At 44.6% G+C, this 15,887-nt stretch overlaps 1 protein-coding gene across 1 annotated transcript in view; it reads right to left on the bottom strand.

Moving 5' to 3' along the window:
- The window catches only part of carmil2 (capping protein regulator and myosin 1 linker 2), a gene marked incomplete at its 5' end in the record, with an annotated part of 61,083 nt that overhangs the window by 14,498 nt on the left and 30,698 nt on the right, over window positions 1-15,887 (bottom strand). Inside the window, 2 exons of the mRNA XM_080737151.1 lie at window positions 656-1,595; window positions 5,021-5,115. Coding sequence (XP_080593277.1) covers window positions 656-1,595; window positions 5,021-5,115 — 1,035 coding nt within the window. The remainder of the gene's footprint in view (window positions 1-655; window positions 1,596-5,020; window positions 5,116-15,887) is intronic.

Raw genomic sequence — 15,887 nt, 5'->3', positions numbered from 1 at the left:
CCCTTGGCTTAGAAGGTGTTAACAGTCTATAAACAATGTATATATGATTGAATATTATGTCTAACAATGAATAAATGAATTAATATCCTGCTATGAACATTGAATGTTAACACCCAAGGAGCCAAACTCGTTCAGTAACGAGTTAAGGCCACTAGGTGTCACCCTGCCAAAAGGAGTTGTCTCGTCCCTGAACGAGTCAACGAAGGGTTAACTGTACGTGCAGCTGCCTGCCCTCTGAATGACCCGAGTCCATACGTCACCCCGTAGCAGAGAGAGAGAGGGAGAGAGAAAAAAGGCACAAGCTGGTTGCATTGTTTTCCATTCTACTCTGAAACATAAAAAGGGCTTTATCTCTGAATGAGGTGAAAAGAACGCCAGGGAAGCAGAGATCTGATTGTTTTCACGGCGACACTATAACGCGATGGTCGGCTCCAGTTTGGATTTTAGTTTCGCGAGCGTTTGTAAACAAAGGGATTATCTTCCTCAATCGTCAGTGGACACCCACGTGCACACGCACAAAGCTTCCGAGGCTCTTCAAAATAAAGCGTGAGTGAACGGCTGCAGCAGCAACAGCTAGAAATGTTATAAACCTGAGCAGCCCATGTGTTAATGAATGTACTGACGGTGCGTGTATAGAAATGTTAGCTTTATTTACCTTACTGTGTGAGCCGTCCTTCTCTTCAGGCTCCAGTCCAGTCAGCAGGATGAGACTCTGACTCTTGCCCTCCCTCAGTGACCTCCTGGTGACCTTCAACCTCCTCTCTCCGTCTGGCGTCCCTCCTCCCTTCTTCCGCTCCTTCTCCGGCGTCCAGCTCTTCTCTTGCTCCTTGGACGGCGCCGTCGCAGGGGGGGCGTCCGCCGGAACAGGGGTGTGGCCCGGATGGACGGGAGGAAGTGAGGTCACTCCCATCTCTTCCGGCTGTGAGGTTGCGGTGGTGAGGCCAGGGGTCGCGGTGGTGGTGGGGGAGGGGGGTGTGGCCTCAGTGGGAGGCGTCGTCGTGGTTACTGTCGGGGCCGGCGCCATCTTGTCCTTCTTGTCGCCCTGGAGACAGCCGGCGGTGGCGACGGTTCCTTCTGTGACGGCGGCATCGTTAGAAAGGTTAACATCCTCCACTAACCTTGACCCTCTCTCCTTCTCTCTCTCCTTCTCCCTCTCCCTCTCCCTCTCCCTCTCTTTCGCCTCGCGGAGGGGCCGGATGAGGTCTGCGATGGAGGTCCTTTTGACCTTCACCCCTTCTCCTCCGCCCGCCTCTCCCCCTCCGACCTTGGCGGCCCGACCGGCTCGAGCTCTCTTGAAGGCGAAGAAGTCGCCAAACTTCTTCTTGATGTTTTTGGAGGGAGGTGCAGTGGTAGTGGTGGTGGTGATGGGAGGGGGGGAGGTAGAGGTGGGGGGACTCACAGATGAGGAAGGGGATGTAACCACAGTGGGCGTAGCAGTAGGGGTGGAGGATGTGTTACTAGGTGGGGCAGAGGGAGAGGTGATGATAGAGGTGGTGATATTGTCAGACGAAGAGGAGGAAACAGGGACTGAGGGGTCGGAGCTCGACTCTGAGGGAGTGCCTTGGGCAGGGTTAGACTCCTCCCACTGTCCTTTTCTGCAGCAAGGAGACAGCAGAAAGAGCAACAGACAAGAAGAGGAACTCAGTACTACGACTAATACTACTGGACCAAACACACATGCTTAGTAGAAGTACTGGACCAGACAGGGACGAGCATGCAAAGAGCACACAGTGCAACAATTACACAGGCCATTCATAGACACAGTTTGTCCAGGTTGTACTCAGGTGCACCATGTTTCTGGGGGCCAAGTTTATGTTATTGTTTTCTGCTTTTCGCCACTGTAAAATCCATATGTACACTCTCTGAGTTACAAATGCATAAATGATCACCAAGAGGATTTTACTATGTAACCTCCATCATCTTTATTGGTCCTTTTTTCTTCTCTCAAGTGATGACATGATGAAGTATAAAGCTTATCACGCACTCAGCTTATTGTTCACTCTATATAATAAAGAAACGGTTTAGGCTATTTTCTCCTGCATGGATCTGATCAGACCTTCAGTATTTTAAGAACATGATGATGAATCATGTTTGTGTAAAACAACAACAAAACTTCAAAGCTTAATCTTCTTGCAGAAATACAGACTTTCAGAGATAGACGTAACTGTTGCTGTCTGTGCCTGGCAATCCATTTGAGGTAATTTAGAAAGATGGATACAGCTTTGCATTGAGGCCAAGGACTCTAATATGAGCATAGCAGTTGTGAGCAATATTGTACTCAAGTAAATAGTCAGCTATTCAAAAGTACAATGCAGTTTGTCCTTCATGCATAACTAATCCACAATGAGAGGCTCAGTGTTGTAAAAGTCAGCTGGCAAATGTCAGTCAGAAATCTCCAGCTCCTAATATGACTGGAAGCTGGGTATGATGAGGAGGCTCGCTAAAGTTGAAAATGTCAAATTAGCCCTTTCAAATCGATTCGCTCTGAGACTTTATGATGAAGTCTGTCTATTGAAGCTTCATATTAGACCCCTTGACTTGGATATTATCGTGTTCAGTCTTTCTGCCAATGATAACTCAAATCATTTGAATCTACTGTTCAAATAATTTCTTACTCTAATGTTCTACAAAAAAATTAAATAAAGACATGGCTTCAATCTATTGTTCTGTAAGTAAAATCATCATATAAACTAACTTAGTCCAGACTCGTCTTGGACTTATCTGAGCTGGTCTCAACTGTGCATCCCTCTTCTTATAACATGGATAGACCTTTGTTGATCCCCTTAGATCACAGACAGACAGACAGACAGACAGACAGACAGACAGACAGACAGACAGACAGACAGACAGACAGACAGACAGACAGACAGACAGACAGACAGACAGACAGATAGATGCTTGTATACAGTAGATAGATACAATTGCATCTGTTCAGTCAACTACTCTAAACAGAAAGACTTCATGCAGCTAGCTGGGGTTGTGGGGCAACAAGTGTTGTGTTTGTCTTGCTTTGTTGGTGAATGTGAGGGAACAAGTGGTTGTGCGTATGTCTAACCTCCATTCAGTCATGTATATTCCTTATCATAATATTAGTTATATATTGTCATCTATGGCTAGAGTGTGCTATATGTTAACTTTGTTAATTGTATGTAACATTTGTTTGTTATTTGTATGTAGCATGGTTCAAACAGTAGGAATAGTATGATATACTGCCATGTTCAAATTGAATCCAAATCCCTTTTCCTTCATCAGAGACCCCCATACGCCATCTGTTGTCTCATTCCTTAACGTCCACAATGTAATTGTAAGAGTATAGGGGTTATCACAGAACTACCTCTACTGTTTTTTAAACCTTTGTCATTAATATAGTGTTTATATTGTTAATAATAGTGATGTAACATATTGCTGCCAACGTGTAGAGATTTTCTCCCCTTGTATTCATCTCTTAAAACGAGATTGGTTGCAGTAAACATTTCCATGGTAACAGCAACCTCCACCAATCAGAGACGTTGCTGTTACACTTTAGGGCTGTGGGATTAGTGTAGCGTAGGACTTCTACACAACATTTTTCTTATGAACTCGTACAGACTTGTGGTTGCTACAGGAGCATATACCTTCATTTCCCGAAGCTTTTGGTGTGTTTACCTTGGATGGTTATGCTCTATACACCGTCTGGACACATGCCAATGTCTGCTCACAGCTTTGGCCATGCATATACCGTACATAAACGTAGATACTTTTGCACTAGTAAGACTCCCTAATCAGAGATACATACAAAAACTTTAGAAGGCATTTGTAGCCAATCAGGAGGAAATATAGGAAATGGGACAGATCCATGTTGATGACATGACTTTAGAGATACTGTTTTTATCTCTAAAGTCTTATGTGATTTTAGGCCAAAATCTGTAGGAGCAGTCCAAAAATGTGTTTTGCAATAATCGGCCTCATGGTGGCGCTAGAAGAGAGCCATGTGAGAAATCAGGGCTGGAGGTTGTGAGTTATTGCCATCCAAGGAGTGTGTGTGCAAAGTTTGGCATGGATAGGGGCAACGGTTCCAGAGATAAGAGTAGGGCAAAAGTGTGACGTGATGGACAGACTGACTTGACTGACTGACTGACGGAGGGACAGTCGGTGGAGCTTTGCATAGTAACTTGCGACATGACGGTCGCTATCACTAGTAAGACGCCTCAGGGCAACATGCGAGGTCGCGCCAATTCTTGGCCATCTGGCCAGTGATGTATATCGGACCAGTAACCCATAGATGGAGATCCCTGCATGATAGTCAACAATGTTATGTCAAAACATGCCCACATATGGGCATTACCAAATATGGGCATTCCCAGATATGTCCTTAATATTGATGACATTGGGACAGGGATCTCCATATATGGGCATAAAACCTATGTTAATTGGTAAAGCCAAGCAGGGCCTTGGTGAGTTAGGGCCTGGGTTTGATTCCTGGGGATCTCCATTTATGGGCATTTTATTTTATCCTTTATTAATAATAATATGTATCCATATGCATACACTATATTGTATGCCCATACATGGAGATCCCTATCTGAACCAGCCACACAGATATGGGCCATGGCTTGGCCATCTGGCCAGTGATATATATCGAAGACATCAGGGATCTTCATATACCGGTATGTGCATAAAAGAGATTCTGGGGAATACCCATATATGGACTTTTACATAGTTGATGTCACCTGTGATATCAACTGTGATGTCACAGTGACAAGGGAACCAACCAATAGACTGTAAAAATGTGTACTGACTGACTGACTGACTGACTGACTGACTGACTGACTGACTGACTGACTGACACGGAGACAAGCTGCAACATTTCTCATGGTATACTGCGACCTTCGGTCGCAATCATCCATTTGCTTACATTGTGTCATTCAATTTGGCAAGCTTTTCTGAATAATTGAGTCAATGTTAGCTTCAAAGCCGGTTGGTTTATAAGTCATGGACATTTGAATTTAGTGTGTGTGCGTGTGCTTGTGTGAACACTCACAGTGTGTAATCAGGTAGGATTTTCTTGGTGAAGAACTCCTCTACCCCTTCATCAACTCTACCCATCGCTTCATTCTCTGTCTCTGATACTGGCTCCTGTAGCAAAAAAATAACAACAAACAAAAAAACAACAACATTAATAACAAACATACATTCTTGTGGGCACAACATATGCTTGTGTGTGTGTGTAATTCTGGATCCTATAGAGCTGATTCATGTTGTGATCATTTGACAGAGCAGAGAGTGAAGAACCTCCTCTTCAGGCCCTAATAAGACAGGATGGCAGAACGGAGCTGTAATGCTGGTGTAAATGCACTAACATAAGTAGTGTAGGTGGATGAGCTGGAGTGTTTACTGACGTTCTTTACTGTAAACCTACAACATGCACACACAAACACACACACGCCAACACACACGTTTTCTTTTTTTCTTCCTAATATTCTCTAGCTGCTATAAGTGAAAAGACCCTGTCGCATTATATACTCAAAGGAAACATCACAGGGAGAAAGAATGCGTGTGTGAATATGTGTAACACACACAGACACACACACACACACACACTCGCGCACGCACACAAACACACAGATGGCGACAGCTTTTTAGAGCATAATAACAAACACGCTAGCAGTTTGTGAATGCTGGTTGTATAACATTGCAGGTCACACATGCGCGTGCACACACACACACACACACACACACACAGTGATGCTGGCTGTGTGTGTGTGTATTCACATCTGTGCCTCTGGTCCCCTGAGAAGACATTAGCCAGTGTCTCCTCTCTCCAACAAGCACAATGTGATTAGGACAGCCAGTGCAGACACACCCTCCTCCTGTCCTCTTTCACTCTCCGTCTGTCTGGATGAAGCCTATGATTCCTACCTTAGCATATCGTCGTTGTCGGCTGGAAACCTTGTATCTCCAAGTTTCAAATGTGTATGTTCTTTCGCAAAGTAAAGCCCTGCTTCATCATACAAAAGTAGTGAAAACAGAAGATCTACAAGCAGATCGGCTGTTTAAATCATCTTTAAAATGTTAATGCAAAACAATCAGTTTTGGACATACAGCACAAGGTTTTCATCCGACAACGACGATGTGGTTGAGAAAAACAACACACACACACACACTGCGTCACATTTCACTTTTCACAACAGTCATACAACAAAGATATGAATTGAACTTAACTACTTCAGCATCCCTATTATTTTGACATTCATCAAAACATTTATCAAAAAGCCGATCTGCCAGCTCAAAACTGAGCATGTAGATCGACTGGTTCATGTGATATTTGTCAGTCTGTCTCTCTCTTTTCCCATCTCTCTCCTCTCTCCTTCGCACACACACACACACACACACACACACACACACACACACACACACACACACACACACACACACACACACACACACACACACACACACACACACACACACACACACACACACACACACACACACACACACACACACACTCTCTCTCTCTCTCTCTCACTCACACACACACACACACACACACACACACACACACACACACACACACACACACACACACACACACACACACACACACACACACACACACACACACACACACACACACAGCCTGTAGGCAGTATGATTTTGGTATGCTGGAGCCAAGCCGCTGCTGCCGTAGCAACTGTATGCAAATGAGGCTGCTGTGGCCACTCTGCATGGAGAAAGGGATTATGAATCACTCAGCAGCCTCTCAGCCAATCAGAGAGCTTTATTTCACATCACTCCATCATCAGGAAGAGAAAATGAATTGTGAGTTCAGACATACACACACGGACGACGTGTGAATAGACTCATTCGCATACAGACTGCGAACTTGCACACACACACACGCATACACGCACACACACACACACACACACACACACACACACACACACACACACACACACACACACACACACACAGCATCTAGGAATACGGTATAGGGAGCATTTTTGTACGTTGTTGTGGTTACCATTTCCTGTTTAAGGGAAGTTGGCATCTGACCACATTGGGATACATAATAGAACTGTGTGGATACTGGTTTAGTAACAGACACTACTGTTAGGCCACACAGTGTTACTGCAGTCCCATCAGATCGGAACTCAAAGACTGTATTTTAAGAATGGTTGAATAAAACATGGAAGTCTAGTCGGTTAAGGAATTATTTCAGATTAGTGTTTACAGTAGCCCTCAAAATTATATTTAAAAATGTGTACCCGCAAATATATATTTTTTTAAAAGATCACAATCACTGGTTTACAGATTATGGACTCTGTTTCACCTCCAGCTAGAACACAGCACTGCACAGGTCAGAAAGCCATGCATAGTGTCCAAACCAGTGCTGGTCAAATAGTCAAAACCCTTTTTAATGGGAACTTAACAACAGTTTTTTGGAAGCTTGTTAATACGTTGTAATGCTAATGGGAACAAATGGCATCAGGCAGTATCTGTGGACCCCCTAATCCCGGGCCAAACACACCATAGAACTCAACCTTCCTTATGATCTAAAAACATACACCTGTAAAGTATTATGACTGCACCCTGCATGGCCGCTGTGACAGAATCTGTCCACAGATATATATAAACACCATCTGAATTTGTATTAAAACAATACCCAGCCACACTGTTGGGGCTGGTAACATTTTCAAAGACGTGTTGAGCCATTATAGATTGATTGAATACTAATGTGGCTTATATCGCCAAATAACAAAAGAACGTGAACGGTGCTCACTTTGCATGGTATCAAACACGACACATCGGCTGTGCTGATGTCGGTCTCTGCGTACTTTCTATGGCGTTAGTCTCGTGTGACGTCAGTCTTGTAGCTACTACGGAGTACGGACATAGGGACGCACAGACGTAGGAGCGGTTAGCACTGCTCAAACATTTAACTCTCACATAACAAGCCGAGCAGATGCAGGGATGGATAAATAAATTCACACTCACACCTGTAAGTTACCCAGTAACAACCAATCAATCAGCTGATGGTGCCAGCTGAATGGCGGTGCCAGCTGATTGATGGTGCCAGCTTGAGACACACAATGAGTGATTAAAGATAAATCAAATGGCTTTTTGCACAGTATTTCATGGTGAAACACAAGGTATTTACCACTCGACGACGACGTGTGGACCGGTTGGTTGGTCCCATATGTGAGCATGACCATAACTGGGCATAGCGATCGGATCTGTGGCTCTGGACAACTGGATCTCCATATATGCCTAAATATAGGCGTATGTGGTTTGTTTATGGTTGTCTGAGTCATAGTGACGGGCCGTGGTCCGCCATTCCGCTTGCCCACCCACCCAATAGTCAATTTTGTTTTAAAGATTTTTTGGGGGGCTTTTATGCCCTGACAGGGGGAGAGATGGGGAGTGACATGCAGCAAAGGTTGTCCCGATCGGGAATCGAACCGGCGACGCCACCGGGCATCCATGCCTATGTGGCAATGCATAAGTGGTATACGCCTGGACCAGTAGGCCAGCGGGCGGCACCCAATAGCCAACTTTACAATAGGATTGTAAATGATATGTCTCCATTATGACATGCTCTTACAGTGTGAAAAACTGTTTTCATTTTAAAAGGACTGCATTTATAGCGCTTTTCTGCAAAGCGGTTTAGCTGCTCTTAAAAGGAATTTCGGTTTCAGCATGTTATGTCATGTTTGTTCCTGGGACCTGTTCCATGACTGTTGCTAAGTAACAATGCTTACAGAGGAGCTAATTTACAATGTTACAAATGGCATAATGGCAACATAAAGGAAGCTATAACCATTCTTTTTAGCACTAAAAGAGGCAGCAACCTTGTTGCAAGGTGATGGCTGTCTAAAGCACTGTTTCCCAAACAGTGGGTCGCAGACCCCTGTCTTGACTCCTTCCCTCAAAAATTTAGTTCACTGGCTTCCTTCAAAACTGTGCTGAAAATTCACCTTTCAGGAGGCAAAAGGTCAATACTATAAAGTCTCATAATGAGGGTGAGACAGCATGCTTAATATTTATCTTCTGACCAATGAAAAGGACTAATCTCCTGCAAGATTAGACAACTTAAACAGTCATCATGTTTTCACAAGTGTGTCAACATGACCACTAACTGCTTAACCTTCCACATCAATGATTCACAACGCAACAAGTTGCACCTTGCAACCATTTGCAACACAGTCCCCAAACTGCACGACCTGCAATGGGGCAATTCAGCCCGCTGCAATTTCTCCCTGCAATGTGTTGCAATTTTGCAACGGTTTCGTTGCCTTGTGGATCATTGGTGAGTATACTGGGCTTCAGTCAACCAAAAAGAAAAGGAAAAAATCACACCCGTGTGAACCGAGCGGTGGTCGTGGAGGCTGTGCAACAGCACTACTGGGTGGGTGCAGCGGGGTTAGTGTGCTTTACAATGCTGTAGTTTCTTCACACACTCTAATTTATTTGACCCTAAAACATTCAGTTTGTTAATAATAATAATAAAATACTTGACCACACATGCTGACCCACCCTTCCCCCGTGTGTGTGTGTGTGTGTGTGTGTGTGTGTGTGTGTGTGTGTGTGTGTGTGTGTGTGTGTGTGTGTGTGTGTGTGAGAACAACAGCGCCCCTCCCTTAACATGTGTGGTCAGAAAAGGTACTGCAGGCTTGAGGCTACATACACGGACGGACGGCCGGACGGATACCCACACACACGGCCACGTATAGGAGACGGTGTGACCACCGCTCAAAAACAACAGGTGATAGCTTGGCTAATAAGTCCGGCCGAGCCATAGTTGCTGGTTTGCTAGTTTCACCCCCTGTGCTGTGCTGACAGACCCTAATAGTGGCATTGTACCCCTGAGCAAACCACTTAAACCCTATGTTATGATTATGTTTATGGAAAAGGACCTTTATCTGCTTGACCCAGTCCATATGCACGTGTTGATAAATCACTCTCATCTGCCTAAGCACATAGGCCTACTGATACACTTGACGCCATGTCAATCAACTACTTTATCAGATAGACTGACGTCTGTACATAATGATACCAGATGCATGTATTGTTCCAACTCATTATGTTATTTTGACATTTTCCATCTCATATCTTCTGGTCACGTCATATCATGTGTACAATACCGCATTATATTCTACTAGAAGCGTCTAGTCGGCGACCTGGCCAACTCGGAACAATGTAAATAGGGAATGAATGCCCCGCCCTTTAATGCAAACCCCATTATACCTGTTATCATAGGACCCGTTTTGACCATTTGTCTGCCTGTGTCCATTTATGCCCATATATGGAGATATCTGTATCTGTCTGTCTGTCGGTGTCCATTTTATGTCCATATATGGAGATCACTGCAGTTATAGTTCTGGGTCCATTTTATGCCCATATATGCCCATATATGGAGATATCTGTCTATCTGCGTCCATTTTATGCCCATATATGGAGATCTCTGTATCTGTCTGTGTCCCTTTTATGCCCGTATATGGAGATCTTTGTGATTCTGCATCCATTGTATGCCCATATATGCCATATATGGAGATATCTGTTTATCTGCGTCCATTTTATGCCCATATATGAGATTTCTGTCGCTTTTTCAAACAGATGGTCAAAACGGGTCCTATGACAACAGGTATAATGGGGTTTGCATTAAAGGGGGAACCGGCACTGTGTCTGCAACACAGTCGGAGGCACAGACAGATACAGAGATCTCCATAATGGGAATAAAGGGACACAGACAAACAGATGGAGGAGGAGACAAACTTAATGCAAACCCCATTATACCTGTTGTCATAGGACCCGTTTTGACCATCTGTTTGCCTGTGTCCATTTATGCCCATATATGGAGATATCTGTATCTGTCTGTCTGCGTCCACTTTATGCCCATATATGGAGATCTTTGACCATCTGTTTGCCTGTGTCCATTTATGCTCATATATGGAGATATCTGTATTTGTCTGTCTGCATCCATTTTATGCCCATAAATAGAGATCTATGCAGACACAGTGCCAGTTCCGGAAAATCCTGATGTCAGACATCAGAATCCGAACCTTTCGTGCTGGTTCCAGAAAATCGTGTATCGGGTCGGGTCGGGTCGAGGCCGAGCACTGCACTACCTGCTGCGGTGGGGAACGCACGTGCCGAATTTGAAATAGGGAATGAATGCCCCACCCTTTAATGCAAACCCCATGAATGCCCCACCCTTTAATGCAAACCCCAATATACCTGTTGTCATAGGACCCGTTTTGACCATCTGTTTGTCTTTGTCCACTTATGCCCATATATGAAGATCTCTGCACACACAGTACCGGTTGCAGAAAACTCTGATGTCAGACTTTATGCCCATATCTGGAGAACGCGCGTGCCGGTGGGAAGAAGGGTTCTCGAGATACGCGGATTACATACATACATACACATTCACAGAGATTTTGTGTTGACTCATGTGGCGTACGTGATGTCAGAGCCTTTTATGAAGTGATGTCACAATGACTCAGCGCTTGCGCCGATTTCCTCCGGAACAGCCTGATGTCAACAATCAGCTCCGCATAAGGAGATTCCGAACGTTTCGCGCCGGTTTCGGAAAACCGCGAGTCGGGTCGGGTCGAGGCCCGGCACTGCACCCCGCGCGGCGGCGGGGAACGCGCGTGCCGAATCTGAAGCCGGTGGGACGAACGGTTCTCGAGATACGCGGATTACAAACAAACAGACAGACAGACAGAGATTTGTCGCATTTATAGATAGATATGTGTGTAGCCAACTTCAGAACTTGCCGTGTGATTCTGCCTGATGTTGTCTTGTTCACATTTGCACATGCATGCAACTCACTCAACTGAAACATCACTCACCACCCTTAGTTGGATGGAGACTCATAAGGACCACATTGGTCAACTAAATTCACAACACCCTGTACAATAATATTGTATATTATGTAAGTGCCATGTTGCATTGAAAACGACTTACATTAACTACATAATATGAAAAAGTGATTACAGTATGTTATGTTGTCTTTGTGAATAAAACCATACAGATACATTTATATTGAGGTGAAACAATTGTCCACTTAATGTGTTACAACTACTGGGCAGTGGTTCTCAACCTTTTCTGGATCAGGGCCCTCTTGAAAATATCAAAGTGCTCAGACGTGGGCCGCGTGCATTTTCAGAATGTGTTATGATCAATCAATCGATTGTGTGCAGGTTGGATCAATGGAACTAACATGTTATACTATGGGTGACCACTTGCAATACCCTCACGGCCCACAAGTGGGCCCCAGCCCTCAGGTTGAGAATCACTGGTCTAGAGTATGTTATGCAACTCCACTGACTCAATGCAGCAGACACAGTGTGAAGTTTAGACAGGACTCACAGCCACAGTGCTGGCTGTGGAATAAGCAATGAACAGCTCCAGTTCACAAAATAAGTTGTCATATGTAAGCACTATTCTAACTGGGGCAAGCCCACTCTGCATTGTTTTATTAATGCTGCATAATCCACACACAGCCGAGTGAATTACTTCAACATGGATTAGTTTTTTGCCCTTTTTCATCCACCAAGGACTTTTTCCATGAAGGAGAATGAGAAGGTACTCTTAAGAGAGCTGAACGGGAGACAGTGTAGGGAGGCACAGATGGAAGACTATGGTGGGATTCAGTCCACTGCCAGCAGAGGTACATGTGGTTTCGGGCAGCAGAGTGTGTACCAATCACTACACCTCATAGGCATACCAAGACTGCTTTTAATCTTCGCCATTTCACTCTCACACACAGTTTGTGAGATACCAGCCACAAACTGCTGCTACACTTGTACATTCAGAGATAAACACTGAGGTTTTTACTGTGTACTAGCAGTGGCCTCTCTGTCTTTTTTTAATTTCTCGCTCACCCCTCTCTGTCGCCACCTGTCTCTCCCTACGTGCCAAGATGGCACTGCTTTTATTTGTACACACACGCACGCACGCACGCACGCACGCACGCACGCACGCACGCACGCACGCACGCACGCACACACACTTACTTGTTACTATGGAGCCCTAATCCTTGATCAGTGATCACAGAGTTGCAGTTACTGTGCCTGGCTGCACACAGACTCCCCACCTGCACCTCCACAACACCTTACAGCACAGGAATGTCACTGCCCGCTATATGTTGTTGTCTATGTTGCTGCATTGTTGTGCAGGAGGTGACTGAATGAGGCACCTTGAATCTCCCCACCCTCAGCATGTTACAAAGGTAAACTAGGTAAACATTTTATTGTTTTAATAATAAAAATCGCGAATGCACAAAAGGTGGAGCGCACACCTGCTGTAAGTTGGAGAGCCTGCTGACCACGCAGATAATAATGGTTGAAAAGAAAAGAGGCTGAACAGCTCTTCAGCTACGATGCAAATCATTTATTTAGATCAGGGGTCTTCAACGTTTTCAGTCCAAGGATCCCTTAGTTGAGAGAGAGATGAAGCACGGACCCTCCACAACCTGTGCAGAGATTCCATATAGGTTCATCTTTTGACAGCACAATCATCAGTGTATTTTGGATTCATGTCAATGTGTGTTATCAGATATGTAACCACTTGAACCGTCAATACTTAATAAACTTGAACTATCACTTTGTACTTAGTCAGCTCTTTTCCCCCCTCTACACCAAAGCTCTTTCTCTGCGAGGCGTTGTGAGCTTGTAGATCGGCTTGTAGATCGGCTATTTTTGGCGCTAGGGTTCAAATGGTTAATATAAAAACTGAGAAAAAAAGGTTTCTATCACAGAAATATTTGGAGGACCCCCTGTAGTAACTCAGAGGACCCCCAAGGGTCTCGGACGCCCTGTTGAAGACCCCTGATTTAGATAATAACCAATGTTTCCACTGTAGCAGTCTTCCTCAGGGTTTCTCTCACCTGTCCGTGACGTCAGTTACTTTATGAGTATGAGCACGGATCTCCATACACGCAGATCCCTACTAATACATTTGGCTAAAATACATTCCGTACTAAACACACAAAGTTAAATGTAGGAGCGGTTTGCATCGCTCAGAAATAAAACTAGAAAGGTGCAATTCCGTGAAATTGTGCAGACGGACGGACGGACGGTCGTATACGACAAGCTGTGACGGTTCTGATAGTAAACTTCGACCTACGGTCGCAACTAAACTGCGACTTTCGATATCAAGTGAAGCATGGCCAATCCTGTGTGATTAGACACTATATTGATATTGTATTACAACCCAGATAACTTCAGTTCAAAGGTTAACAAAAAACAGGTTCACTTTAGCTGACTAACTACTGCAATTTCCAAATGGCAGAGGCTGAAATGAACTGCACGAAAGCGAGGGGGTTCACAAATGGACTTCTAAAGTAGGTATGTTATGATTATATGATTATAGGACTGACATATATCTGCTTGACCCAGAGTCAGAAAATACGTGTGTTGAGTCACCCTCAACTGCGTAAGCACTTAGTACTGTCTGATGCACTTGACACCATGGCCATCGACTACTGTGCCCACTGCCCAATAGTGCGAGATGCAGGTTCTGAATCTGTTCCAACTCATTCTGTTCTATTTGTCTCATATCTTTTGGTCACGTCATGTAAATAATGCATTTATGTAGTGCCTTTATTCAAGGCTCTTTACAAAGTTTGTGCATTATATTCACCCACACATTCACTCTCACACCGATGGCAGAGGGAACAAGGCACCAACCTGCACATCGAGAGCAATTAAGGATTCAGCATCTTGCTTAAGGACAGTAACTCTGGGGGAGCCTGGGATCGAACTGGGAACCTTCACCTGAGCCACTGCCGTCATGTGTCCAGTACTGAATGTATTCCCTGTGTGTGTAATACATTTCAGACTTGACTATCTGTGATTCTGCCAGGTTTCAAAACAAAAATAGTCATGTTTGATTTCTGAATCACTGTCCTGGTTTAACTTTGAGCAAATCAGCCGGGCTTTGAATTGTCATGCTGTAACCAACAACACCCATCAACAACACCCAACACAATGACTGACATATTTCCTCCTATTGGAAATACTTTCCGAAATCACTCTGGCTACATCTATCAGATGCTTTATACTGTAACTAAAGGAGGTACAGTAAGGACATCAATCATTGGGTAAGCACACAGGCACAGAAAGCAATGATTCATCAGAACCTAGACAGCATTGTGTCTGAGAAAGACGGACACTCGCTGCAAGTATAGAAGACACACACACGTACACGCACACGCACACACACGCGTACGCGCACACGCACACCGCACACCACGCACGCACGCACGCACGCACGCACGCACACACACACACACACACACACACACACACACACACACACACACACACACACACACACACACACACACACACACACACACACACTAACAAATCATTAAAACTGGGAAAGCATCTGTGTCATTTTAGATTTAAGATAAAAAATAAAATAAAAAATAGGATATATATACAAGCTTCGCCGGTGCCGGGCGATGCTGCGCCTGTGAGCTTGTATATCTGCTATTGTTTAATGCATAAAGCATAAAATAATGGTTAAAGTGGTCAAATCTAAAGTGACACAGATTTGCATCTAAATGCCTTAAGGGCAGCCTGATGCATGTCAGTGTTGCGTCACCATGTCATCCCATGTCAGATGGTGTCCTGTCACTTGTCAGCGGGAAGGACAGCATCACATACCAGACATAAGATACCTGCATAAGACCTGAGGCCCATTCTACTAATGTGTTTTCGGAAAAAATATATGTTGCTATATCAGTCACGGCACCCGGGAGCAGTATGGGTTAGCGCCCCAGCCTGTGTCTTCCGTGAGGAAGAAGCCCAACAAATCCACGGTGAGGCCTTTAGGAGGGCCATTCATACCGCAAGTGGAGCCTGCAGCACCACCTTGCCCAAGTGGAG

The sequence above is a fragment of the Nannobrachium achirus genome (genome assembly GCF_963921795.1).
Source record: "Nannobrachium achirus genome assembly, chromosome: 11".
NCBI lineage: Eukaryota > Metazoa > Chordata > Actinopteri > Myctophiformes > Myctophidae > Nannobrachium > Nannobrachium achirus.
Note: the sequence above shows the minus strand (reverse complement) of the source record. Positions and strands in the feature narration are given on the sequence as shown.